Source organism: Nematostella vectensis, chromosome 3, assembly GCF_932526225.1.
Source record: "Nematostella vectensis chromosome 3, jaNemVect1.1, whole genome shotgun sequence".
NCBI lineage: Eukaryota > Metazoa > Cnidaria > Anthozoa > Actiniaria > Edwardsiidae > Nematostella > Nematostella vectensis.
The window spans coordinates 909798-935656 of NC_064036.1; the positions used below are offsets into that span (position 1 = coordinate 909798).

General features: G+C 41.5%; 3 protein-coding genes and 1 long non-coding RNA gene across 4 annotated transcripts; 1 reads left to right on the forward strand and 3 right to left on the reverse strand.

The window, feature by feature from the left end:
- Positions 1-852: 852 nt before the first annotated feature.
- Positions 853-8141, reverse strand: LOC5517076. Its single transcript, XM_001637001.3, has 6 exons — positions 7986-8141; positions 5656-5855; positions 5154-5187; positions 4360-4468; positions 2848-2979; positions 853-1943 (listed from the first exon to the last, which is right to left on the reverse strand). The coding sequence occupies exons 1-6, from the start codon at positions 8020-8022 to the stop codon at positions 1634-1636; spliced, it is 822 nt and encodes a 273-aa protein (XP_001637051.3). The 5' UTR covers positions 8023-8141; the 3' UTR covers positions 853-1633.
- A 1774-nt stretch (positions 8142-9915) lies between these two features.
- On the reverse strand, positions 9916-10641 carry LOC116621103. The gene is made up of 2 exons (XR_004297318.2): positions 10208-10641; positions 9916-10094 (listed from the first exon to the last, which is right to left on the reverse strand). It is a non-coding gene; the product is annotated as an uncharacterized LOC116621103 (long non-coding RNA).
- Positions 10642-10770: 129 nt separating this feature from the next.
- Positions 10771-22053, forward strand: LOC116609718 (UBX domain-containing protein 8-like). Its single transcript, XM_048724882.1, has 7 exons — positions 10771-11052; positions 12555-12628; positions 13874-13984; positions 14410-14604; positions 20379-20426; positions 21424-21498; positions 21838-22053. Exons 1-7 carry the CDS (start codon positions 10827-10829, stop codon positions 21994-21996), a joined length of 888 nt encoding a protein of 295 aa, XP_048580839.1. The 5' UTR covers positions 10771-10826; the 3' UTR covers positions 21997-22053.
- On the reverse strand, positions 21810-25104 carry LOC125561197 (trace amine-associated receptor 7e-like). Its single transcript, XM_048724881.1, has one exon. The coding sequence runs from the start codon at positions 24749-24751 to the stop codon at positions 23534-23536; it is 1218 nt and encodes a 405-aa protein (XP_048580838.1). The 5' UTR covers positions 24752-25104; the 3' UTR covers positions 21810-23533.
- Positions 25105-25859: the final 755 nt, after the last annotated feature.

The following is a 25859-nucleotide window of genomic DNA, read 5'->3' on the forward strand; positions in this document are numbered from 1 at the left end:
CTTTAACAATGAATTGTCTACTTCACTCTTTGATTGCAAGATTTGTATGAAAAGAGTCTAAGGATATATCCGTACAGTTAATGTATTGTTGTTTAAAACCTTCAGTTTTAAAACAGATCCAGCACTTATTCAAAGAAACGATCCCGATCCATGCAACCATTATTGGAATATAACAGGTAGACATCTTGTGTCATCCAGGCGTGTACGCCCTCCTTGGCTGCCAAGAAGTGGGTTATTCCTTTACTGAAGGATCATCAGATACTATACTTATTCCATATAATACTCATGATCCCCTCAAAAACACAAACCAACTGATATGAGATCTTAGACTTTTGACGAAAAAGGACATTTTTCAGATCTTTCATCATCAGGGTCTGGATGGGGGGGGGGGGTCTGCATGTCGGTAGTCGGCAAAACAAAATTTTGTCGCTAGTCACTAGTTTTTTTACATGGTGTGTCGGTAGTACTTTTTTAGTTTTGTCGCTGTAGGTTAACCCCATCCAGACCCTGTAAAATGGGCCATCGGATCAATTAATACAGCAAGATCTCGTATTTAACAATAAAATATAAAAATATAAAAAGTTAACATAGATATTTAAACTTGCCATTAAACAACTAGCATGATTTTCCGCTACTAATTGTTTTTTTATATATTATGTGCATTACTTTAGATTCCTTTAATAGCGGCTTCTTATAGTAATAATATAAAGTGGGCAATCTGATCAATAAATACAGCGAGATCTCGTATTTTACAATAAATAAACAAAAGATATTAAAGAACTTTTAAATAATGTGTTATAAAGACTACCCCTGGCCCGGAGGGAAATTGAAGAAATTGCTCTTAAAACTAAATTCGTATTGCGATCAGAACTTTATTATTAAGATTATAGAGAAACACTAGTTTGTACAAGACAGTTTTGACATTAGACGACCAATTCCATAGACTCTCTTCTTACTATAGCGGGAGATACTTTCCCTTCCTGATACAAGGCTATATAGTACAACGTAGCTACACTACTCACAAGTTAAGTCCTGTTTCTCGTTCCCACCGAGTATAGGGTGAACAATGGTACTTGCAGCACCCTTTATCCTGGGCAACAGTCATACGGGAAACAAAATCATAAAAAATTGAGTAAAAACTAAAATCCTTAAAAATTCATCAATACTGTGCCTTGGGCAGCTTAAAATTAGTGATTAACATTAAAATGAACTAAAATAACGTTTTAATAAAAACTTCACATCTCTTAGAACTGCCGGTATGAAGACCTTTATTTTTGGGAAAATAGCCTAAACAAACCGCCCCTAACCATCCTCATTAAAGACGGGTGTCTACGAGAGTTCCGTCTTTAATGCAGACGTCATCATCAACCTGAGAAACCACTTTTAGGAGCGAGTCTCAAAACCGCAGCTAGACCACTAGACACACAAAGAATCCAAACGAATCATAAGTTAAAAACGATCATCCTTTGCCTCTTAAGCATAAGCCCCAAGGCTGGTAAAGTGACCTGTTATCACGTGACCTGGCACACGCCTCGCCAGCTCGGGCCAGCCCAGCCATGAATCCTGCCATTCATAGGTTAAATACTGTTCTATTCTCCTTGCACGACTAACTAAACCTAAGTAGCGGCCGCGTCTAGACGACAATGTCGTTAACGCTTTGACTCTGTTTGTACATGTAAGGTTTGCGGTCCGGACTGGACATCTCGCTCGAGGAGGACGGCATCCTCCGCTTTTCCAGTGACAGTGAGCTGTCCTCCTCCTCGATCTCGTCGTCTTTGTGCTCGCAGTGATATTTGCGAAGGGTGTGGGGGATGTCGCGGATCCGGGAGTTCAGCGGCCGTTTCCCCTTGGCATCGATCTGGTGGATGATAGTGATGCGAGATGCCGTGTCGGGACTGTCCGTGTCGGGCCGGATGATGGTACCGAACATGAAAGCTTCCGCTCTGCAAAAAGATCAAGCATAAGTCCAATGTATCCAAAAGAACAAGCATAAGTCCAATGTATTTAAAAGATCAAGCATAAGTCCAATGTATTTAAAAGATCAAGCATAAGTCCAATGTATCGAAAAGATCAAGCATAAGTCCAATGTATTCAAAAGATCAAGCATAAGTCCAATGTATCCAAAAGATCAAGCATAAGTCCATTGTATCCAAAAGATCAAGCATAAGTCCATTGTATCCAAAAGATCAAGCATAAGTCCATTGTATCCAAAAGATCAAGCATAAGTCCATTGTATCCAAAAGATCAAGCATAAGTCCAATGTATCCGCCGGGGGCATAGTAGGGGGGGTTGCTTTCTTAATCTTGTCAAAGATCGGTAGCATTGAATGCTCCCCCCCCCTCATATTCGAGGCCTGAATATGATATTTTACGAAGCGAAATCAATGCATGGGTATGCACGGGAATTAGGATACTTTGTCAGCGATTTATTTATAAAATAAACAAAAATGAATCCCCAATTTATGTTGAATATTGAACTCAGCGAATAAAATATTTCTAACCTTACAATCCAAAACATCTCCTGCCTTCTGAGTTAGTGAAATCCTATTTACTTTCCTCTTGTTATATTTCTATTCCTCTTGTCTAAAAACCCTAGCGATCGTTTTTTTCAAGTCTCGAAACATGTTACTGTGTAACCATAGCCTCTTTAGAGTTCGTGAGTAGCCCGAGCCCTCTCCGAACTCAGTTCGTATTTAGGTTCTAAATATGCAGTCCTCGTAACTTCAAGTCCCTTAATACCCGGCACAGCATGGCACGAAACACGATATAATTGTGTATGTTTCATGACAATGACACAGATAAACTTCCTATTCAAGGCAAGTACGGACTTTCGACAGGGTATGCGTACCTGACATAGCCTTTCTTGGCGACTTGTGGTACCATGGGGTGGCGTATACTGCTCATCGCCTGTATGTGACACCGCGGACTGATATACTTCCTCTCAACATTCGCCATCACCAGTTCCTTAGTCTTGACACGTCTGCAAAACAAGTGGTCAAATTAAATAGGAACTGAACTACTCAAACGACAGACTCGTTTACAGAACCCATTTTTTGCTCGACCAGTCAAAATCTAGCTGTAAAAGCGCCACCCACTCTTAAAGCCGCATTGTCACCAGAGGGCCGACGAAACCAGAAATGACAAGAGACAAAGACATCTATTAGAATCCACGCTATTTAACAGGTCATCCGCTCTAAATTATTAGTCACATCCTCAAAGAAACTTCCAATAGACACACTGCTTTAACAATTTTGAAACATTTTCATGTTTTCCGTTAAAAATAGGAGATTGCTACGTAATCGACTGGAAGAAAACTGGCGCCAACTGGTGGCGGAATGGTCGTAAGAGTGGACGGGAGGGGCGGAAGCCCGGGGAGAGATGGAGGGTTTGTGATTTGTGAGGGGGAGGTGAGGGGGTACCGCTGGGTTTTAAACAAGTACGTATAAAAGTGCTATGAAAAGTTAAAAATATATAATACCATGTTTTATCAAACAATGGATTTATACACTATTTAGGTACATGTGAAAACCTTGTGTTCATGCAAAAATAAAAAAAAACATCTCACTCAGAAAAGTGGAGATTACACATAACTCGACACCATGTAATGAAAATTCGCAGCAAAAAAAAAAATGCAATTTCAAATTATCTCTTTTTTGTTTGCTCTTGACCCGACCTTTTCTGATTTTTTTGTTGGACTTTTTGAATTTTTTAAACTTTACAATACTGCATGCCTTAGGCCTTTGTACATGGAAGTCTTTGAGAACCTTTCAAAAAGAGTTATACATGCATTACGCCACTTCATTTTCGTCCAACAAAATGTAATGTGTGATTCAAGAAATTGGTCTTTTCTGGAGCGGTGCATTGGCACAATTTGTAGAGGAAGAAAGCTACTGTTCTTTTCAACGTGATAAATGTGGAGCAATGTGCGGTGTAGTTTCAATTACAGTACATGGTAGTACTGTACATTTTCATGTTTTAAGACAATGCTTAAAGCCCTGTGCAATCTGCGCCAGCACCTACAGTGCCAGCATTGCCAGCCCAGCAATACTGGAGGAGTGCACGGCAAGCATGTTGCTAATAAGTTTACGCGTGACTGACGTTTGATGCATAACAGGACCAAAGGCAACCCAAGACTACATCATTTTACTTGTGTTTTCAAAAGGCAACCCAAGATTCCACTGGATTTCGGTTAAATTCAGGTTTTTTGGTCCTCTGATGTTGTAGCAGTAAAAAAAAACAATGAATTTAATTTTATAATTATAAATTAGTACGTGGGATTGTGTAATGCAGGGTTTCATTTCAGTTTTATATTGTTTTCATGTTCAAAAATTACAGGGAAACTACACAGAGGCATACTTACAGATAGATGACCTTGAAATTGCCAATTTTTAATTCTTCAATAATATCCATAACATCAAACGTTTTATCCCATTCCTTTCTCTTGCGCCAGTCCGTCATATACTTCACAGCTGCAAATTTATTTAAAAATAAAATAATTAAGTCGAAGGAGATTCTGTAATAATCTATCATTAATGATTGAGTGCTTGTCATAATTTTTGTTATGTAGTTTCTGGTTGTTTATGTTAGTTTTTAAGTCAATTGATTAATTGTTTACAAGCAATTTGAGTGGCAAGTCATAATATCTATGGAAGTTGTTGTGATAAACATGCTGATACCTGATCTAAAATCATTTTGTCTGATTAATGTCAGTAGATCAAATTCAGAATCCATCTCAATCATTTTGAAATAAATTTCATCCTCGACACATTGTTTCTGTTTCTGAAGACAGAGTGATAATTTTCCAAAGTACAATTGGGATTCCACCAAAAACATCACACAGTAACAAACTGAATTTTGCCATTTGTATCCCCATTAAACATAAATATGAGTTCAGTCTGGCAAACAAAAAAAATTTTTTTTTAATTTGTTATATTAGAATTGCCTAGCCCAAAAACCTTTTAATTCACATTATCTTTGATTAACCTAAGTGTTGCTAGGATATAGTAATCTCAGTGTCTGCCACCGGTCATAAAACAGCAAAAACAAAAACAAAACTGTAAGGCATGAAGGTATTTACTGTGCCCAAAAGAATCTGACTCAGCAACACAGAAGACATTTTCTCAATTTCATAGGGGGATATTGGTTGATACATACCTTTGTGGTAAGGGACTTCAACACGTAAGTTAGCCTGAAAAAAATGAACATTGACAGCTAAAGTCTACAAACAGTAGCTATATACACAAGCTAATTATGGAATAGGAAACATTTCTCTCCCACATTTAACAAACTTTTGCAATAGCTTACAAACATTTGCTTGAATGACTAATTAGTTTAAATTATAAAGTGTGTGTACATAACAGCTTCATACACATTGTTTCTAAGAAGTTTATTTTTGGCTTAAAGGAACTGAGGAATGGTGCAATATCATTTTTTCAGAAGAATTTAATTTTACATGAATCTGATAAATTCTTGAATACTACATATAGTTAAATTATTACCAATTGATTTTGAAGTCTCGGTGGTGAAGTTTTGTCGCATGCATGGGACACCTTGTGTTTTTATTGAATTCAGCTTTTACCATTGAACTCAACAAAGCATCTTGCTTTGTTTAAGGCGATCAGAGTGTGTGTGAAAAAAAAAACCCACAGGTTTGTACCTTATATATCGAAGGCTCATTTCTGTCTGTCTTCTTCTTTTTTGAAACCTCTGCTTCCTTATTCTTCATCTTCCGTGTCCAGTTATCAGGAAGTTCACTTTCCAGGTTGAGTAATTTGTCAAAGTCATTTGAACAGATAGGATTGTAAGAGACATAAGGTTGGGGTTCATGTCGCAGAGTCCCATGGACTGAAGGACAACCTAAAACACACACAAAAAAGAAAAATATTATCAGGCAAAACCTTTCCACCTATTATTGAATAATATTTAGTAATTATATCATTAAAATGCTAAGTTTATCAACTCATCTCTCTATATAATCCTTTGAACTGTTTTAGTGTCCGTAAAAAGTTACTGAAACAGTGAAACTGCTCTGTTTACACAGAGGCATTACATAACGCTTCAATGGTGTGTTGAAATAGTTCCCCCTTAATTAAAGAAAGTCTGTAATGACAGATATATTTTCAGGTAGTGGAGAAAAATAAATGGCAGAACATTTCTTTAAGTACCTACAAGAACTGCTGTAGAAATAGAAATTAAATTAGCTGCCTGGAAAGCCTTGATAACAATCGTTTAAGAAGTCATACCAATATAAGTGAGGTAGATCGCTACATTAGTATTGTGAAACTACAGTTGTCATCATTACGTATAAAAAGTCACTAAGTAGATGATTAATTAAAGATTATAAAGAAATTATGCACAAGAAGCATGTATTGATATAAAATATGACTATGCTGGTGGGTGCTACCTATGCATTTTCATCGATGCCAAGCAAACAACAAATCAAATGATTCACCTCCTCCAATGTGATAAGCTAAACCAGTAGTTTATATCCATTATGCACTAGTGACCTTTCTAGCTGATAACACACTGTCTAAGGAAGGGGAGTTTGGTATGAGTAAGTGTTAATTTATTTACATTACACAAAAACAATCTTCTGACCTTTGCCAAAACTTTTCTATGTTTACATAAAGCTGCATGCATATCAGAGGAAAGGGGAAATCAAATAAGATGCATCATCCTAACCCAACCATGGTATTCTTCATGCTTTACAAAAACAGTAGGAGTTCAGCATTACACATTACCCTCATGAAATAATTTGAATAGTAGTGCTGATAATACTGGTGGAGTCAAATACTTTTTCCTGACACCATATAAACATCAGATCATCATTGTCAGGATTTTATTATGCCTTTGTGAAAGTGAGAAGATTTCATAACCTTGGAATAATATTTTTTTGGAACTTGTGGAATTGATGTTTTGTCTTCGAAAGGTTAAATGTATAAATGAGTCTGAATTTTCATCTGTGTAACAAAACAAGATAACTCTCGCTGACTCCCAACCAAAACAAAACTAAAGAAATATGATAAATTTGATTAACTTTGCTAAATTGTAGGGCGGTAACATATCGTGTTTTAACATTGAGTATAAACTTGATTTTGATGTCAAAACAAAAGTTGAGGTGTGAAGTAAACCATTTGATAAAACTGCTAAAATGTTTCTTTGCTGAGCAAGTAAATAAATAAAACAGGAATTAATTAATAAATATATGGCTAATATAAACTATCTTACATTGTATTGACAAAAATAACTTCTTACACGACATTTATTTAGATATGGTTTAGAATAAATTTCACTCTTCAATGCTCAGCAAAAGCCAAGCCGTTCGAATGCTAGGCGTAGACAAGAATTGCCTAGAAAAAACGCAAGCTATAATATCAATCCCAGAATTCTGTAAAGAACAATTTGCTGTATTTACATAGCAATCACACAATACGTTTACTGATATAATAACTCTGTGGTTCTTCACTTTCCTTCTAAATCCTGAACATTTCCGCGAGAGAAATGAGTGTTGAACGATCAACGATATTGTGAAATAAGAGCCGCATTTCCAGGCACAAATAAAGCCTTGTGATAATCAGCTTTATCCGAAACAAACAACATCATCCCAATGCAATGGCTGCGAAAGCTAGTGAGCTAGAGATGTTGTAGTGTTGAAAACCTTATGAAAATCCATGGGAGCAAAGCCATCGCGACAGACACAGGAAACGGGAATAAAATACGCTGAAGCGAACAATTCAAACACTATAATAGTACTTGAGAAAAACCATAATGTACCCCAATGCCTTAACCTTCAAGTATAGATGCTTGGTCACTGAAAAGCTACCACATTACACTGTATTCTATTTGCAAGCCAAGAACTAAGAAGTCGTTGAGATGTTCGAAGTAGCCTCGTCCCACAAATCGGTTACACACACAACAGTGTAATCGACTCACATATCTAGCCTTTTCTATCAAAGAAACTATTGTCAAATCATCAAACTCACTCACTTTTTGACTTCCTCAGGGGCCATGTATTGGTAGTCATCCTGAAGAAAGAGCTATTTGACAAAGAGCTGCGGTTACGAGTACTCTCGAAACGACGAAAAAATAAATTATGCGTAAATTCAAATCCTGCAAAGACCTTCGGGTGACTCCACTGGCAGACACGCGGGGCTTGCTGTCGAGTCACGCAACGAGCGTGACCAGATGACGTTTTCACGTAGGGCATAGTTAATCGATGAGGGCTTATGCTAAAAACAGCGATTGCCTTTACATCAATTTCCGATTGTAAAACGCTTTAAGTTGTAGTAAGGCCATTAAGAATTTATGGCATGGAGGTGAGCCTGTGAAATTTCGCGAACTTAGAAAATGAGTTCGATAATCTTTTGAGCTATTGTATTATGTATTATTGTATTATGTATTATTGTATTATGTATTATTGTATTATGTTTGCGGGCGAGACCTTGAATGGAATGACTCTTTGTGGTTGTGTGGATTCAAAAATCGTTTATTATGCCTTAAAAATCTGTCAGCCGATACGGATATCATCGTATTGTGTTGAACAGCCAAAAACCTCGTCACTAGCGGAAATGTCTCGTGGCGTGATGTCTCTTTCAGACTTGGTGGCATCGACGCATTCAGATTTCTTTTTTATGCCGGGTGCTTACTCTTAGGGCCATAAAGGCTACTTTGTCTCAATGGAAAGCTCAACGCAAAAGCTAACAGGGCCACCGTATGGTTTATGGCAAAAAACAATAAAAATACTACAAGCATGGAAATCGCCACTAGAAGTGGGAGTAATGATACGAAAATAAGACAGTCGAGCATAACGAGGGCACTTTAAGAAAATGCGCAAGCATGTATGCGAATATTGTAATTCCAGTCCAAATTTGGGAGTGCCCGGGAACCCATTCGGGAGTCTATGACTGTATCAGGGAACCCCTGAGACCATACAAGGAGAGAGGGGGGATGTGGGGGCGTGTCCACGGCCTATACGCAATTTCCGTATCATACGTCATAACTGAACAATTGGTTTGAGGTTTACAATTGGTTCCGTGCCCTTTTAATGTTTATTTGATAAGCTAATCGCATGATTACACCAAAGTTGCACCAACCCGCCTCATTACATGGGGCTTAGAAAGAATTATGACAGTTTTCTACATTCGATAACCTCGGTAGATATCTCGTAAACATCCCTGCACTACCCGTTTTAGTATACAAGAGTTGCGTGACTTTTTGCGTGCGACCTGCTGTCATAGTGATTTAGCTGTCCTTAAGTAAACGAGATAGTAAAAGCCATGCCAATATCGTGTTTGTTTTTCTTCCACTTAAACCCGAAAATGGTAATTCATATGGGCAATTCGTGAAAGTCTGAGCATTGACAATTTCTTCGGGCGCTTGTTTATTGATCTTATCTAAAAACACTATTAATTAGTCTTGGGCTGGTGTGTTGATAATGGTTCGATAAGACCACTATCAGTTGTGTTCTTGTATGACAACTTTCTTAGGCGATAACAAGTATATATTATCATTTTTTCCTACAAAGAATTTGGGACATTGACTCAATTAATTGCAGGTGTATATTAATCATTAATTTTCATGCACTATGGTTAGAAACTGCGTCAAAGTCGAGATAGAATAATATTTATTAAAAATGTATGCGTTGGCGCGCCCATTTGGTATAAATCTATTTAAGGTTTAAAGCATTGTTGTGTTGAATCAATAAAAAGAACATATATCGCGTGCGAGAGGTCGTTATCGCACTGGTCGCGCTTATCACGTAGAGAGGCGCTTTGTCACTTCACATGCGTTGGATACTCCCAGGGGGGGGGGGGGGGGGGGGGCACATTTTTATCTATACCTAAGTGGAATCCGAGGTCAGAACAGATCAGAAAACGAAATTCTGTTGCTGTCCCTGTAAAACCTACTTTCAAGCAAATCAAGCTTTATCTTTTTATTAATAATTTCACTGTCACACTCTATTGTACAGTGAAACATGTCCTCGCCGCGTCCGGTAACCAATAAGCCCATCTATATCTTGATAAGAGCAGCCCCTCTCCCACCAGAATTTCCTTGTTCTTCTTGTTTGTCTGGTAGAAAGGGGTCTATCCTGAAAATCTAGAAACACGCATTAGTTTATACACGTACGCAAGAATGCTAATACAAGGCACATTACCGAATGCTACAGCAGTTTGAGATTCGACTGACTATTTCTGTACCTCGACCATTACCTAGTATCTTTAAAGGGGACGGGGACGTTGCACTAGCCCCATGAAGGAAATGTCCGGTGCCTTCTATTGCTTCTACCTCTGACCGCCCTGCCCGCTTCCCTTTGTATTACTCATTGCGCACTTTGACCCGATTAACACGCTCCTACAACCCCAGCACCGTCATACGGGGTTGAAGATGCCATTTTCTTTTCCCACGATGATCCGTCAACGCATGAATGTCATTGGCCATTTTGCGTGACCTGTTGAAAGGGTAAATTATGTGACGAAACACTACATAGCGTGCTAGCCAATATGTACGGAATTTCCAAACATCTTTGACGAGCACGAAAGCCATTTATTTTTGTTGGGTAAATAGTGAATTAAAAAGGAAACCTGCCGCTCTTTTACTGTAAAAAAAAGAAGAATAGCCATCTTGACATTTTAACATCAGGGGCTAATACGTAGGTGGAAACTATTCCCACGTATTTGCCCCTGCCCGAAGGTTATCGATTGTATTATCGTTGAATATGATATGTTGTTTCGGTTGCTTGTTGTGCGCGTTGACGTATACCACGGGATACCTGTGCTATGGTTCCTAGTCTTCCTCTGGCCAAGCACAATAACATTCAAGATTTCCACGATGGCGTTGTTTGCCACTGCAAGGGATTGGATCATCCTCGGCGTTGTCGGCGCCATTATCGGTGGTTTATTCTGGTCCGGACTGAGCGTATTAACACTCAAGACAATACTCTTATGGGTGCTCATCAGCTTTGGGTTCTTAACTCTCCTGCTACATGCATTAGGCTCGCCGATGACCGGGCTGTTAGCGAAATTTTTAAAAGGGGAAGAGAAACCTAAAAAAACAAGTGAGTTTAATTCTGTTGCGCATTTTGTAACTGTAGTAAATTTGTTTGTGCTTGTATACTTCCCAGATATGTAATATATGGATACTGAAGTGTAATAATATTTTGTTTTGAGTGTTTGCTGTGTATAAGGTAATATATAGCGATATATAAAACGTTCGATCGAGATTGATTGCCTACAGCAGCCATACACAAGGTGATGAAATTGAATTGAATTGGATTGGGAGACTACAAGCAGGCCATGAATCATACCCTCAGAATGAGCATTTATCGCTAAGTCTGACACATCAAAAATATTTTCTGTGAGTGGGCCTTCAGGAGATGATTAGTCCAAGCGTTCTAGTAAGGGGAGATCTTCATTGGGGGGGGGGGGGGGGGGGGGCAATTATTACAAGAAAGGTGAACCAAATGGGGGCAAAAAGTTTAAAAAGAACACCATTTTGGCAAATGTGAAAGTATAAAATTCTGTTTGGTGTATGCTTGGTGTATTTTCTTGCAAAATACACAAAACATTACAATATCAAAGCACACAAATTGTGTAGCAAACAAATTGTTGTGCTGATACCGACAATTGAAAACTCCTAAAGGGAATATCTTAAAGGTTGAATGGTCAGTTGGCTGGGAATTTGCTCTTATGAACTCTATTGGTTTTTGAGTTGGTTTATAAGTTTTAAAATTCGAAAATTTACTTCCAGAAAAAGTGAAAAGGAACCAGGAGAGGTAATAACTTAGAATATAAATCATATGCCTTGTAAATGTTAAAAATTGGTTTATGCCGATATATAGGCTCGATTTCCAGCCATCCAGCCAGCCATGGCCTCATCTGCTCCACTAAAGACTTGATCATTAGTCACACACGCTTGTCTGGGACGTCACTTATGATATTTTGCAACTTCTTTGCATCTATTCGTGCTATAAATCACCCATAAACACTTGAAAAGGTAAACCAATACATGAGGACGTGCAAAATCAGTATTTAAAAGCCCAACATAGCTCCCTAAAATGCGCAAAGTAAAAATTAAGTGCCAACTGATGTTAACAAGCACTCGCTGGCACATCAAAATGTAAATAGAATATATAATATGCCTCCACAATCTTTGATAATTAGCTTTAAGGGGTGAAGTATTTTTTACCATCCCACTGAGGCTGGAAAATATGAATCTTGCTTATCCTCACACACTTTCAAACTTTTTTATTTTTCTGCTGTCGCCTCATAGGTAAAGGGCTGTAAACGTCTCCCTCAGAAGCATGTAGGATAAACACACCCATTCTGTGTAAAAGACAATTCAAAGCCATTGACGGGGAATACAAAAAAAACTCTATATCAGAAAAATTTTATCACTGCTAATTCATTGAATTTTGGCTTTTCTGATTGGCTAAAATTTCAATCAAAGGACAAACAACCAGACCAATTTTCCAGCCGTTGATGGGGGCACCTATTGCGGGCTCACAGAAACAAGCTGAATATCAAGCCTAGCTGATATAATGATTTGCTCAAATTTCAGAATTCAGTAAAGAGGAATTAAAGAGAGAAAGAGAAATGCTGTTGAAGGAAAAGCAACGACTATTTGATGAAAAGGTGATATATGCTTAACAAAAAAATAGATTAAATATTTTATTGCCACTCGACCAATCAGTGCCCTCCATTTGAACCCCCTAAATCTCATAGTAGTTTTATTTACTAAAAGGTGTAAAACAGCGAGGGCATTAAACAATAGGGAATTAGTGGGAAATGTAGTAAGTAATAAGTGGTTATCTATTTAGTGATTAGTATTCTCTAAGTTGCAACTTTGTTTTCCTAGAGGAAAAAAAATGAAATCAAAGTTGCAACTTAGGAAATAATAATCACTAAGTAGATGACTACTAATACATTACTAACTACAAAACTCACTGAAATGTCCCTGTAATTCAAAATCCTCAACTGCTTTACATCCCAGAAAAAAAAAGAAAGCACAAACACAATGTTAATTGTGTAATATCAAAGTTATTCACAAATATTTCAACATAGTTCAGCGATGGAAGCAAAGAGATAACACCCGAAGACCTCGGTTTATCCTTTTTTTTCTCGAGTCTGCAGACCGTTCTTTTTCGTGTTTTTGATGGGGGATTCGTTCCCACTTTATCTTTGCTTACTTTTTATCGCCGAATGTTTTTTTTTTAAACCGCTTGGTTTCTTTTCCGGGGATGGAAAAATCAAGCGCTCCTGCTTTGAGTCTGGCAGCTAAGACTAGAATTTAAACAGAATCTAGTTCTATTCGCACACAACCAACCTGTCAGTATTGCCTACTAATGATGTTGAAAACTTGTTGACAACCATACAATGGCTTACGACAGTAAGGCATTTAGTGATGTTGATTTACCAGTGACATCCAGTTTCAAAGCAAAATGTCTCGTGGCAGTGTTAATTTTCTTACCCTGGGTAGCAAAGGCTCTGAGTTCCGCGGCAAAAAATCGTTGGGGCTGCGTAGCTCTGAGCCTCTGGTACCCAGGGTAAAATTTTCCAAGAAAGTTAGATAATGTCAGCTCGTGTTCTATGGAATTTAGGATACTCATTAATTTTTGCCCTAATTCCCATAGAACACTCATGTCCTTTATCTAACCCTTACAAAGTATGTTACTATCTCTCCCTCATCCTTTCTTAAACACTCCAATAATGTACTATAACAACCCTTATCATTTCTTAACCAATCCAATAATGTATAACAACATTTTATTAGTAGACTTCTGTCTGGAACCCTTGTGCCCTAGGGCTTAAAAGGCCCCAAATTAAATAATGCCACAAAAATATATATTACTAATTTGGATTCACCATTCATTCTCACAGAATCTTACATTCACTGAGGAAGTACTTAACCCAAGAAGGGAAGCTAGGCTGCAAAAGAGAGAAGCTGAGCTCAACAGATTTTCAAAGTGGAAAGGGGGACACAGATTCAAGGTACATAATTAAAATAAGCTAGTTTTTTTTTGTCTGTCAGATGGGCTTTTAAGCCTCTATGTGAAAACATATTGTCTTAAATGGCCTTATATGATTTGAAAAGTACAGCTTTTTAATGTAATTTGGCAACCATACTTTTAAAATATTTAGATTGTATAAACTACAGATTTTTAACTAATAATATGAGATCACAAACAATTGCACTGTCAAATTTTTGCCTAAATAGGGGCATTCCTGGGTAATATTCAGGGTTTTTTTAACCAAAAAAAGCCCACAATTTGAAATTTAGAGTTTGCACTATGCCTCTTCTGCCACCATCACATGCACATGCTCATAAATTGTAATAAGCTCTATTGAAGACTGAGGTGTGAAGTGACTGTGCACACCATCCTATGTCATCCTTACATCATTTTCATCTTAAATAGAATTGTCAATGCGGTCATCCCCATGAGGATGAGGTTGATGAGCCATTATTAGAGCAACTTGATCTGGCTGACTCTGCCTCTGAAGAAGAGGAGACTGAAAAGACACAGGAGGTGAAGGCTGACATTGAGATTCCTTCAGCTAACACACTCAGGAAAAGGAGAAAAAAGCAAGTGGCATCATCTGCTCATACCAAGGTCAGGGTTGACACAGTCCCATGGCATACACTAGCTAGGGGTTGACACAGTCCCATGGCATACCCTAGCAAGGGGTTGACACAGTCCCATGGCATACACTAGCTAGGGGTTGACACAGTCCCATGGCATACACTAGCTAGGGGTTGACACAGTCCCATGGCATACACTAGCAAGGGGTTGACACAGTCCCATGGCATACACTAGCTAGGGGTTGACACAGTCCCATGGCATACACTAGCTAGGGGTTGACACAGTCCCATGGCATACACTAGCTAGGGGTTGACACAGTCCCATGGCATACACTAGCTAGGGGTTGACGCAGTCCCATGGCATACACTAGCTAGGGGTTGACACAGTCCCATGACATACACTAGCTAGGGGTTGACACAGTCCCATGGCATACACTAGCTAGGGGTTGACACAGTCCCATGGCATACACTAGCTAGGGGTTGACACAGTCCCATGGCATACACTAGCTAGGGGTTGACACAGTCCCATGGCATACACTAGCTAGGGGTTCATGGCATACCATAGCTAGGGGTTGACACAGTCCCATGGCATACACTAGCTAGGGGTTGACACAGTCCCATGGCATACACTAGCTAGGGGTTGACACAGTCCCATGACATACACTAGCTAGGGGTTGACACAGTCCCATGGCATACACTAGCTAGGGGTTGACACAGTCCCATGGCATACACTAGCTAGGGGTTGACACAGTCCCATGGCATACACTAGCTAGGGGTTCATGGCACACACTAGCTAGGGGTTGACACAGTCCCATGGCATACACTAGCTAGGGGTTCATGGCATACCCTAGCTAGGGGTTGACACAGTCCCATGGCATACACTAGCTAGGGGTTGACACAGTCCCATGGCATACACTAGCTAGGGGTTGACACAGTCCCATGGCATACACTAGCTAGGGGTTCATGGCATACCATAGCTAGGGGTTGACACAGTCCCATGGCATACCCTAGCTAGGGGTTGACACAGTCCCATGGCATACACTAGCTAGGGGTTCATGGCATACACTAGCTAGGGGTTGACACAGTCCCATGGCATACACTAGCTAGGGGTTGACGCAGTCCCATGACATACACTAGCTAGGGGTTGACACAGTCCCATGGCATACCATAGCTAGGGGTTGACATAGTCCCATGGCATACACTAGCTAGGGGTTGACACAGTCCCATGGCATACACTAGCTAGGGGTTGACACAGTCCCATGACATACACTAGCTAGGGGTTCATGGCATACACTAGCTAGGGGTTGACACAGTCCCATGGCATACCCTAGCTAGGGATTGATGCAGTCCCATGGCATACACTAGCTAGGGGTTGACACAGTCCCATGGCATACACTAGCTAGGGTTGACACAGTCCCATGGCATACACTAGCTAGGGGTTGACGCAGTCCCATGACATACACTAGCTAGGGGTTGACGCAGTCCCATGGCATACACTAGCAAGGGGTTCATGGCATACCCTAGCTAGGGGTTGACACAGTCCCATGGCATGTCCACAGTCCCATGGTTCATGGCATACACTAGCTAGGGGTTCATGGCATACCCTAGCTAGGGGTTCATGGCATACACTAGCTAGGGGTTCATGGCATACCCTAGCTAGGGGTTCATGGCATACCCTAGCTAGGGGTTCATGGCATACCCTAGCTAGGGGTTCATGGCATACACTAGCTAGGGGTTGACACAGTCCCATGGCATACACTAGCAAGGGGTTGACACAGTCCCATGGCATACACTAGCTAGGGGTTCATGGCATACCCTAGCTAGGGGTTCATGGCATACCCTAGCTAGGGGTTGACACAGTCCCATGGCATACCCTAGCTAGGGGTTGACACAGTCCCATGACATACACTAGCTAGGGGTTGACACAGTCCCATGGCATACGCTAGCTAGGGGTTGACGCAGTCCCATTGCATTCACTAGCTAGGGGTTCATGGCATACCCTAGCTAGGAGTTCATGGCATACACTAGCTAGGGGTTGACACAGTCCCATGGCATACACTAGCTAGGGGTTGACACAGTCCCATGGCATACACTAGCTAGGGGTTGACACAGTCCCATGGCATACACTAGCTAGGGGTTGACACAGTCCCATGGCATACACTAGCTAGGGGTTGACACAGTCCCATGGCATACACTAGCTGGGGGTTGACGCAGTCCCATGGCATACACTAGCTAGGGGTTGACACAGTCCCATGGCATACACTAGCTAGGGGTTGACACAGTCCCATGGCATACACTAGCTAGGGGTTGACACAGTCCCATGGCATACACTAGCTAGGGGTTGACGCAGTCCCATGGCATACACTAGCTAGGGGTTGACACAGTCCCATGGCATACACTAGCTAGGGGTTGACACAGTCCCATGGCATACACTAGCTAGGGGTTGACACAGTCCCATGGCATACACTAGCTAGGGGTTGATGCAGTCCCATGGCATACACTAGCAAGGGTTCATGGCATACCCTAGCTAGGGGTTGACACAGTCCCATGGCATACACTAGCTAGGGGTTGACACAGTCCCATGGCATACGCTAGCTAGGGGTTCATGGCATACACTAGCTAGGGGTTCATGGCATACACTAGCTAGGGGTTCATGGCATACGCTAGCTAGGGGTTCATGGCATACACTAGCTAGGGGTTCATGGCATACACTAGCTAGGCGTTCATGGCATACACTAGCTAGGGGTTCATGGCATACCCTAGCTAGGGGTTGACACAGTCCCATGGCATACCCTAACTAGGGGTTGACGCAGTCCCATGGCATACACTAGCAAGGGTTCATGGCATACCCTAGCTAGGGGTTGACACAGTCCCATGGCATACACTAGCTAGGGGTTGACACAGTCCCATGGCATACACTAGCTAGGGGTTGACACAGTCCCATGGCATACACTAGCAAGGGTTCATGGCATACCCTAGCTAGGGGTTGACACAGTCCCATGGCATACACTAGCTAGGGGTTGACACAGTCCCATGGCATACGCTAGCTAGGGGTTCATGGCATACCCTAGCTAGGGGTTGACACAGTCCCATGGCATACCCTAGCTAGGTGTTGACACAGTCCCATGGCATACACTAGCTAGGGGTTCATGGCATACACTAGCTAGGGGTTGACACAGTCCCATGACATACCATAGCTAGGGGTTGACACAGTCCCATGGCATACACTAGCTAGGGGTTGACGCAGTCCCATGACATACACTAGCTAGGGGTTGACACAGTCCCATGGCATACCATAGCTAGGGGTTGACATAGTCCCATGGCATACACTAGCTAGGGGTTGACACAGTCCCATGGCATACACTAGCTAGGGGTTGACACAGTCCCATGACATACACTAGCTAGGGGTTCATGGCATACACTAGCTAGGGGTTGACACAGTCCCATGGCATACCCTAGCTAGGGATTGATGCAGTCCCATGGCATACACTAGCTAGGGGTTGACACAGTCCCATGGCATACACTAGCTAGGGTTGACACAGTCCCATGGCATACACTAGCTAGGGGTTGACGCAGTCCCATGACATACACTAGCTAGGGGTTGACGCAGTCCCATGGCATACACTAGCAAGGGGTTCATGGCATACCCTAGCTAGGGGTTGACACAGTCCCATGGCATGTCCACAGTCCCATGGTTCATGGCATACACTAGCTAGGGGTTCATGGCATACCCTAGCTAGGGGTTCATGGCATACACTAGCTAGGGGTTCATGGCATACCCTAGCTAGGGGTTCATGGCATACCCTAGCTAGGGGTTCATGGCATACCCTAGCTAGGGGTTCATGGCATACCCTAGCTAGGGGTTCATGGCATACACTAGCTAGGGGTTGACACAGTCCCATGGCATACACTAGCAAGGGGTTGACACAGTCCCATGGCATACACTAGCTAGGGGTTCATGGCATACCCTAGCTAGGGGTTCATGGCATACCCTAGCTAGGGGTTGACACAGTCCCATGGCATACCCTAGCTAGGGGTTGACACAGTCCCATGACATACACTAGCTAGGGGTTGACACAGTCCCATGGCATACGCTAGCTAGGGGTTGACGCAGTCCCATTGCATTCACTAGCTAGGGGTTCATGGCATACCCTAGCTAGGAGTTCATGGCATACACTAGCTAGGGGTTGACACAGTCCCATGGCATACACTAGCTAGGGGTTGACACAGTCCCATGGCATACACTAGCTAGGGGTTGACACAGTCCCATGGCATACACTAGCTAGGGGTTGACACAGTCCCATGGCATACACTAGCTAGGGGTTGACACAGTCCCATGGCATACACTAGCTGGGGGTTGACGCAGTCCCATGGCATACACTAGCTAGGGGTTGACACAGTCCCATGGCATACACTAGCTAGGGGTTGACACAGTCCCATGGCATACACTAGCTAGGGGTTGACACAGTCCCATGGCATACACTAGCTAGGGGTTGACACAGTCCCATGGCATACACTAGCTAGGGGTTGACACAGTCCCATGGCATACACTAGCTAGGGGTTGACACAGTCCCATGGCATACACTAGCTAGGGGTTGATGCAGTCCCATGGCATACACTAGCAAGGGTTCATGGCATACCCTAGCTAGGGGTTGACACAGTCCCATGGCATACACTAGCTAGGGGTTGACACAGTCCCATGGCATACGCTAGCTAGGGGTTCATGGCATACACTAGCTAGGGGTTCATGGCATACACTAGCTAGGGGTTCATGGCATACGCTAGCTAGGGGTTCATGGCATACACTAGCTAGGGGTTCATGGCATACACTAGCTAGGGGTTCATGGCATACACTAGCTAGGGGTTCATGGCATACCCTAGCTAGGGGTTGACACAGTCCCATGGCATACCCTAACTAGGGGTTGACGCAGTCCCATGGCATACACTAGCAAGGGTTCATGGCATACCCTAGCTAGGGGTTGACACAGTCCCATGGCATACACTAGCTAGGGGTTGACACAGTCCCATGGCATACACTAGCTAGGGGTTGACACAGTCCCATGGCATACACTAGCAAGGGTTCATGGCATACCCTAGCTAGGGGTTGACACAGTCCCATGGCATACACTAGCTAGGGGTTGACACAGTCCCATGGCATACGCTAGCTAGGGGTTCATGGCATACCCTAGCTAGGGGTTGACACAGTCCCATGGCATACCCTAGCTAGGTGTTGACACAGTCCCATGGCATACACTAGCTAGGGGTTCATGGCATACACTAGCTAGGGGTTGACACAGTCCCATGGCATACACTAGCTAGGGGTTGACACAGTCCCATGGCATACACTAGCTAGGGGTTGACACAGTCCCATGGCATACACTAGCTAGGGGTTGACACAGTCCCATGGCATACACTAGCCAGGGGTGGACACAGGGCCACCTATTTCTAACCATTTTTCCAAAACTGTCCCCTTTTGCATTGCCTCCTATCAGTATAAGGGGTGGGGTTTCAAGGGTTTTAATTGGGTTGCCTTGAGGTTTTTTGGAAGTAGATAATTTTTAGCCACTTTTTACCCATGTTGGCTGCTGAAAAATAATGGTTACCTTTGTAAATTGTCATATGGATAATGATGCTTTAACATTTACTAGCAAATATTTCGATTTTGAATGAACCTCTCAGAAATCAAGTATCCAGGCTGCTCCTACAAGCCCTCTCAGCAAATCCTAGTCATGAGCCTAAAGGGTACCTACTTACAGTATTCTACTAAAAGACTTTTATTTCCTGTGTTTCATTTTCAAAAATCAGATAACTGAAGAACAGCTGGCACCAGAACCAGATGTTGGATTAGCAGGGGTAAGATGGTGGGTTAGCAGGGGTAAAATGGTGGGTTAGCAGGGGTAAGATGCTGGGTTAGCAGGGGTAAGATGCTGGGTTAGCAGGGGTAAGATGGTGGGTTAGCAGGGGTAAGATGGTGGGTTAGCAGGGGTAACATGTTGGGTTAGCAGTGGTAAGATGGTTGGTTAGCAGGGGTAAGATGGTTGGTTAGCAGGGGTAAGATGTTGGGTTAGCAGGGGTAAAATGGTGGGTTATCAGGGGTAAGATGGTGGGTTAGCAGGGGTAACATGTTGGGTTAGCAGGGGTAAGATGTTGGGTTAGCAGGGGTAAGATGTTGGGTTAGCAGGGGTAAGATGTTGGGTTAGCAGGGGTAAGATGTTGGGTTAGCAGGGGTAAGATGTTGGCTTAGAAGGGGTAACATGGTGGATTAGCAGGGGTAAAATGTTGGGTTAGCAGGGGTAAGATGTTGGGTTAGCAGGGGTAAGATGTTGGGTTAGCAGGGGTAAGATGTTGGGTTAGCAGGGGTAAGATGTTGGGTTAGCAGGGGTAACATGTTGGGTTAGCAGGGGTAACATGTTGGGTTAGCAGGGGTAACATGTTGGGTTAGCAGGGGTAAGATGTTGGGTTAGCAGGGGTAAGATGTTGGGTTAGCAGGGGTAAGATGTTGGGTTAGCAGGGGTAAGATGTTGGGTTAGCAGGGGTAAGATGTTGGGTTAGCAGGGGTAAGATGTTGGCTTAGAAGGGGTAACATGGTGGATTAGCAGGGGTAAGATGTTGGGTAAGATGGGGCTGTTCCTCCCTTGTCCGTCCTATGAATTATACAGTACAGGAATTAGGGTAGTTGCTCCCACCCTTTTGACCATCTGCCCTGAAGAAGTCGCAAAGACAAGTGTCTACCAGATATTAGACTTTACGAAATTTACATGATCCTAAAAAGACCATTTTGATATCTGGTCCCTGTTTATACCCATTGCATTTCATACAGTAATCATCCTCTAACAATTGTATTTGGCAGGTCATCACTGTAGCTCTTAGATGTCCAAGCGGAAATACCAAGAAAAGAAGGTTTACAACAAGCTCAAAAATTCAGGTATGCACAACCTTGCTACATATTTTATTATCTGGTGGTGGTGGTGATAGGATAGGTTGGGGGGGGGGGCATCCACATGTTAGCGCATAGGAAAGTTTTTGATAAAAAAAAATGCTGTTTTTAACACAAGTCCCTATTTAGGGTGGGGTGTTTTCACTTGTTCCTCTTGTTTGATCAACCTTTGACAAGTGTTTCAATCAGGAACTATTTTATAAAACAATGGCAACCAGTGCCTGTGTGCATTCCAACAAAAGTGTCAAGATTACTGTGCTCTTACACAAAAAGATGTGCATTTCTTTTTAAATTATTTATTATTGAAGGTGATCCTCTGTTTTCCAGGACCTATATCAGTATGCAGAGTTTCTTGGCTATTCCTCATCTCAGTACGTCATCATGTCCACATACCCAAGGAAGCCTTTAAATAACCAATCAGTAACATTTGCAGAAGCCTCCCTTACGCAGGATGTTGTCTTAGTCATTGATGAAATTGATGAGTAAATAATGATCAATCATATATTATTACAAGGATTATTAAAATCATGAGCTCAATTTTAACTCATTAGCTTGTAGTATTTACCCCCAGGGCGCTGTAGAACCATGTCGCTTCACATAGCCGAGCCCAATTGATAACTATGCTTTTTATGCTAGAATAATAATTAATGACTGTAATAGATTATATTTTGGCTCAGATATTTAAAGCTTTTCTGTAATTGTTTTTCTGTAATTTTCTGTAATTTTCACTTGAATGATAAGGGTATAAGCTCGTACCAGGATACATTGCACCAAAATGTTCATGTGATGTTTTAGGGGTTGTTTCTCCAAGTAACAACTTGATAACACCTAGTAAGTTCTGAATTAAACGTCGTTTCAGAAAGGAATCGTTCTGTTCAGTTGCGGTTCGACCATAAAGCCGTTGGGTCGAGCTACTTATTTATTCAATTTGTTTGTGCAATTAACGGCGTGCTAACGTCGTCGTCGAAATTTCCTAGAGCGGCAAGAAAATGCGACTCTTGTGAACCTCTAGGCGTAATACTCACTTTCAAAAACTCATTAATATTCAATAGCCATTTTACCCAATCGGATGACGGGATTTAGTCACGAGGATGTGTTTTTTTTTACCACATAATCCCCTCTACATTCTACAAGTGTGGGGAGGGAATTGAATTTATCTGCAGGGAATTACGGGTAACAATAGCGACTTTAAAGAGATGCAAATTAGGATGAACATGGTACATAAAGAATACTAACAAAGGTGATTTTTTATATAAAACCCGTACCTAATTTTCATATGAAATAAAACTAAAATACTGGAAAAGCTCTCTCTACCGCTCCTTGCTTGAGTCCTTGTAGCCCTCTGCAATTGGCATTCTGCAAAAACCTTGAATGTACACTTAGTAGAACTTTTGGTTGGCCGAGGAACACAGTTCTCAAATAAAGTTGCTTCCTCCTCTGCAGTGTTAGCTGGTCGAAATACTCTTTTAGGAGGCATTTTTGCGTTATTAAACCGACTCAACAGGAGTTCATGTAATGCTCAAAGAAAAGGCTTGCTTTACACAACATCTAAATGCAATATCAATTTGAAATTCAAGTTTTCCCGCGCCACACTTATCAGGCTTATCTTCGTATTCTTTAAGCATTTTTTTTAAACAACCATGTACAAAGGAAGGTCAATAGAAGCTACTGTATTAAATATGTTTTGCATTGCGATTAGGCAAAAATAACGATTGAAATTAATGACGTTTTGAAGCCATTCAAAACACTCAAAGATCGAGTTTTTTAAAAGATCGAGCTTTTTAAAAATAGTACATAAACCATAGTTTTATGACTGGGTTTGGTGAGGGAAGAGTCCTCATACAATCACTCGATTAGCTGTAGTTAAATACAATTTTTTTCCTGAATATTAAAGATATAAACTCAAGCTCTCTTACTTCAATGCCTGTTACTAGTGCATCTCAGTTCTGTTTAAAAATATTATGATAAACTCACTTGTGTGGTTCGCATGAAATAGTAAACTCTGCAGCTCGTGCCCTAAGTTTTATCTAAATTGTCCTGTTTCTACTAGAAAAAGCTTGGACACTTCTTCTCGAAATGCTGGATTGAACATTGCATAGAGTACAGGCGTGACAACTCCACGCAAAGACATGATAAGACAGTATAACAAGTAGGCCCACCCAGCACTCCAGTGTTGCCTCAAAACACACTCTGACATCTCGTTAGCTAAAGAAACCGTGTAACAAATAATCGACACCACATTTACTGCTATTAAGGCCTTGACGACGTCCTCGACTTTGTCTTTTGGTTTGAGTCTGCGCTTCTTTTTCCTGCGAGAGATAATAAAGTTTCCAGGCGTTATATCTTTTTTGGTATTTTTTTCATCCATTTTGATGTTTCCTTTCCGAGAATTCCCAGATGTAGTTGTCAGCATGATGCAAATTGGATCGATTTGGGGAGATCCTCCATCCAATATATTGTTGGGTATGTTAGGACTAGAATTTCGTGGGAGTTCCGGTTGGCTATTAGAACACTTGCTCATCCTGATATTATCTTGGAAGGGAATAGTATTGTCATGACTTACGCAGAGCAAGATATCTTGTGCCTGGCGTTTCCTAAAACTACAAATACTAGACATAACTAGCGCGCTGATAGCTGCGAGAGGAAGGATAGTGAATATTATTTGAATGGTTATAGCCGTAACATAGTCCATTGTGCGGTAATCAAACACACACATTAATTTTCCAGGATGGAAAACCAGAGAGTTGCCCTGTAAGACAAACACTAGAACACAAACCGAAGAGAGAAACCAGCCGCAACAAATGATGAGCTTAATATGGAGCTCAGATATAACACGGAACGGTCGCACCCTCGATAGCGCCATGAATACACCTACAGCAACTAAAACACTCGTAAAGATGGAGACCTGGTGAAAGTATGGGGTAAGAAAGCCTTGAAATCTGCACATAAGTGTGTTAAAAGGCCATCTTCCTGCTACTAGGACGCCCAGTTGAACAGGCATCGTGATTAAACACTGGAGAAGGTCTTTCCCTGCCAAGGAGAGAATCACAAAGTTAAGCGGGGTGCAGTGTCGCTTCTTGATATAAACCACTACACAGAGAAAGTTGCCAATAAACGCTGTTAACGTCAGAAATCCAAAAAGGCCTGTTTCTGTGGCTGTCTGCCACGTCGACCTTGACTTCAGCTGGAATAGCAGTGAGGAAAACCTTGTCGACGAAATATTCATTATTGCTATATTCATTATCCTGGCTCTTTCCGTGATAATCCTCGTCCGAGTGAAATATAACTCAAAATAAAATGCTTTTTCTACCCGCCAATTTCATGATACCACTGCGACACTAGTACTAGCGCGGTAGACTTTTCTAGAATATTGTAGGTTTGCTGATTAAACTCATTTCCGTCACTGCACAAAGCGCTTTATATTACATTAACCGACGAATTGGTGCGTGATTGAAGCTTATATAGTTAACAGCGAAAAGCGGCACTTTCTTGATGCAATATACGATAGAGCAAAATTTACTTAATCACATAACAACACACGGTCAACAGTTTGATTTTATCACGTCTAGAATCTTAATAATAGGAGACACCTTATTAAGTTGCTGCGTTTTTAGTTCAACAAAAACTCAGAAAAGCAAACAGTCAAGATACATTCTGAAATAAAAGAATAAACGATTAGATGCGAACAAGATAAATATGAAAGTAGAATCCCCAAAAGTTGGTCATTTGATCGACATTTCCATTCCATCACTTTAATTTCTATAACTTTAGCATTTTAAATCTTCTATTAATTTTTCGATATCAAACGGCTTTTAAAAAGTGCAATCAAAAAATGATAGACTGGCTGTGGCTGCCTGTCGACTAATTCTGCTTAATATCAAGCTCTCGCCTTGTCATAGGGTTTCTACGTAGATGACTAGACTGAAGAGGAAAAACGGAACTTCCACACTTCACCACTCCAGGGGTGTTTTCTTTCATATTTTCTCTGTAAAATTCCGATTCTACCGGAGGCTGCAGTCAATCTTAGCTTTATATAGCTTTAAGCTTAGTGAAAGGCTTGTTAAAGAGGTCCGCGGGGGCTTATTCGAATAAATGAGGCCCGCTTATTGATACCTAGTGAAAGGAAATGCAGAAACCATTACCGCTTTTCGTAGAAAGTCATTAATCTTAATGGCGCCAACATGACTGCGGATAACTTCACTCAATAATTCATGTCGCCAATGCAAGCGCCCTTTGGTGGCCATTGATAGTTTTAGGAAGTAAACTAATGAGGATGCGAGAAACGTACTATTGATTTTTATGAGCTTCACTAGCCAGCCAGGATGGCAATAAAATGCTTTAGTGCGGAT